The 2,976-nt window shown below is 48.7% G+C and overlaps 1 protein-coding gene across 1 annotated transcript; it reads left to right on the top strand.

Moving 5' to 3' along the window:
* Window positions 1–87: 87 nt before the first annotated feature.
* PEX11G (peroxisomal biogenesis factor 11 gamma) lies at window positions 88–850 on the top strand (the record flags this gene model as incomplete). Its single annotated transcript, XM_009583495.1, has 3 exons — window positions 88–266; window positions 459–509; window positions 625–850. Coding segments are annotated over 3 exons (456 nt in total), but the record flags the coding sequence as incomplete, so codon positions are not given.
* Window positions 851–2,976: the final 2,126 nt, after the last annotated feature.

The raw sequence follows: 2,976 nt of genomic DNA, 5'->3' as shown, positions 1-2,976 counted from the left end.
CCAAGGTGAGCGCGGGGCACGGGGTGCACCGACAGCCTCCCCGGCCATGCCGCAGGGGCCAAGGCGTGTCCCCCATGCTCCCCGCAGGACGAGGACGGCCTGGTGCGGGGGCTGTCGGTGCTCTGCAACCTGGCCAACCAGCTCTACTACCCCTGCGAGCACGTCGCATGGGCAGCTGACGCCGGCATCATCCACGTCGGCTCTCAGAAGTGGTGGACTCTGAGCACGGCGCTCTGGGGCTTCTCCCTGCTCCTGGGCATCCTGCGGTAAGGCTGGGGTGCCGCAGTCTGCGGTGGGAAGGAGACAGACAGGGAATGAACCGTGTTCCCTGTAATCAAGCTAAAATGAAGGATCCTCTCAGCTGCAGAAGGGCGCTCTTCCTCACAGATGCAGTTAATGCTAGAGAAAAAACCTTCCCCTTTGCTATAGGAGAAATAACTCTGCTGTCTTATGTTCAGATCCCTGAGAATCTTGTTCCAGTTAAGAAGAAAGCTGAGGCAGCACAACTGGTATGATTTCCCTCCTTGGCTATGCAGCTAATTTAACACAAATATATCTGTTCTCATAATCACTAATTATTATTACATTATGGGCTATCACTAATGTTACTTTTGCTTCCACCAGTACATCTTCGCTTCCGAGTCGAAAGAAAATGAAAGCCCAAGTGAAAGCTGAAGTTTTGAGCATCCTCATGGAAACGGCAGATCTCTCCAATGCAATCCATTGGCTGCCTCCGGGATTTCTTTGGGCTGGACGCTTTCCTCCATGGTTAGTAGGTCTCCTGGGGACCATATCTTCCCTGATTGGTATCTACCAAGCATCTAGAGGAGGAGATTCTGAAGCTGTATAAACTATAATTAAGCTTCAGGAGCCCAATTTTTACATGGTAAAAACGCCTTTAGTGAGTCAGGGTGTATTTTAACTTTTCTGGGTGTCAATGATTGTAATTCCACGCATCCTGTAATTGGGACTGTGGTCAAGATGTCTATTACAGAGAGGATTGTTTGCGGTTAACGATTTTTATCACTCTTCATCAGAGAAATCTTTCAGGCGAGTCCTCTGAAAAATCAAGAAATCGCCTAGGATTGATAAAACAGAGGGGGAAAAAAGTCACTTCCATCCTTCCTTCCTGTGTCCCAAAAGAGAAATGCAACCCTCCAGTCTTTGCTGTCACTTAAAAGAGCACAAAGTCAGCGTTAGGCGGAGAAACAGCCAGGGTTCTGTCACACAAAACTGCTAAGGGATGGATCCTGCGAGTTCGAGCTCCAGGCTCAGCGCTTGGTGCCTCCTCTGAACCAGGGAGGTGACCGGTATCGTGGAAGTTTCTCCATCAGATGTTTTGGTGTTTGAGCCCAGAGCAGGTGCCACAGGCGGCCGAGAGAGGTTGTTGGGTTATTTTGTTTGTGATGGTTGTGTTTCTTTAGAAAGAAACAGCAACTGTAAGCAGTGCCTTGCGAAGCTTTCTTCTAGTTTGTATTACTCATTTAAGGAGAAATACTTCTTAAATCAGTTAAACCAGAAGCAGTGCTGAGCCTCCAGCTGTGCCTTTACAAAATGCCACCGGGTGGAGCTCTTCCACCAGGCTCTGGCAGCAGCCAGCGGACTGTTTTTTAAAAAAAAAAAAAGGCTGCAAATTTATTAATCACCTTTCAAAGGACCAATCAAGCCCATGCCAAGATGAGTTTTACAGTTATATTTCTAGGCGGTGCCAATAATAAACGAGACGGATGCTTCAAAGGTGGCCTTGAGTGATCATTCTTTCTGATAACTGGGCAAATGTTCTTTATCTGGTTCTAGAAAGCTCCGAACAGTGCCTAGGCGACAGAAAACATTTGTGCTGCGTTGCCTGCAGCTCCCCATCTGTTACCAGAAATAATTCAGAGCACCTGACTAACTGTCATTGAAATGCATCTTTTGAAAACAGTTCTGCTCAGTCCCCACTGTCCTCGTGCTCCCTGCAACACGGTACGGCACAGACCGCATTTCCAGGAGGTTTGACCTCTTTTTTTTATCGTTGTTTTTGGCACGGACACGGGACACTATCTCCTCCCTGTGTTCAAAGAGCAGAGCGAGGTCTCGATGCTCTTTATCCTTTGCCCTGTCCTTGCTGTTTATCTGGACCTTCACCCCGCGAAGTGCCAGGTCTGCCACAGAGGACGCCTCCCTGACTCTGCTTGGACTTTGGTGTCAGATTTACAGGTTTTGGTACAATTCAGAGTGCGGGCAAGCGTTCTTGGGAAGAGACTCTCATTTTTTCTCTAGTCATGCTGCAGGTCTTGTGTCCGAACGGGCGGAGCACCCGGGTCCTGCTGCGTGGGGACAGCTGTAGCTACTGCCCAGGCTGCCACCAGCAGCGGTGGCTCCTGCTGCGGTTTAGTGGTTTTTAATAAGAAATCAGATTCTATCTCTTTGTATTCTTAACCTCGTTAAACCATTCCTTCAGAACGCGCTCTCCTGCTTAGCACGGGACAAGGTGTAGCTATAGCGATTTAAAAAACCCCAAATATGCACACCTCCAATGCCAAATTAGTAAAACTCTAAACCACGCTTTTAATTTTAACGTAGAGAAAGGATGCTGTAAGCTGGTCTAAGTGCGTTTGCTTTATCCACTTCCTCCTCGAGCCATTTTAAATTGCAGCCGGTGAAGTGTGGGACAAACTGAAGCGTGCAAAGATAAAGTAAAATCTGGTAATTTGGAAGTACTGAAATTCGTATTTTCTGTGGAGTGGTTTTGGTCCCCAATGACAGATGGGGTGTAAGCACCTGTGGTGGCTGCTGCTGACTGTCCAGGGCAGCACTCGCTCTTTTTTAACACCAGACCTTGCGCGGGCAGACCCCATCCTCCCAAAACCTGCACTTTTTTTTCTCTTTTTCTGCTGCGGCCGTCAGCCCAACTCAGCTCCTGCTTTGCCCCATGCAGGAAAACATTTGCTGAGCAGGGACGGTTTGTTCCGGCCGTGACCTCCGGCCGTTAGC

The sequence above is a fragment of the Fulmarus glacialis genome, unplaced genomic scaffold (genome assembly GCF_000690835.1).
Source record: "Fulmarus glacialis isolate BGI_N327 unplaced genomic scaffold, ASM69083v1 Scaffold45378, whole genome shotgun sequence".
Taxonomy (NCBI): domain Eukaryota; kingdom Metazoa; phylum Chordata; class Aves; order Procellariiformes; family Procellariidae; genus Fulmarus; species Fulmarus glacialis.
This window is presented reverse-complemented; position numbering and strand designations above follow the sequence as displayed.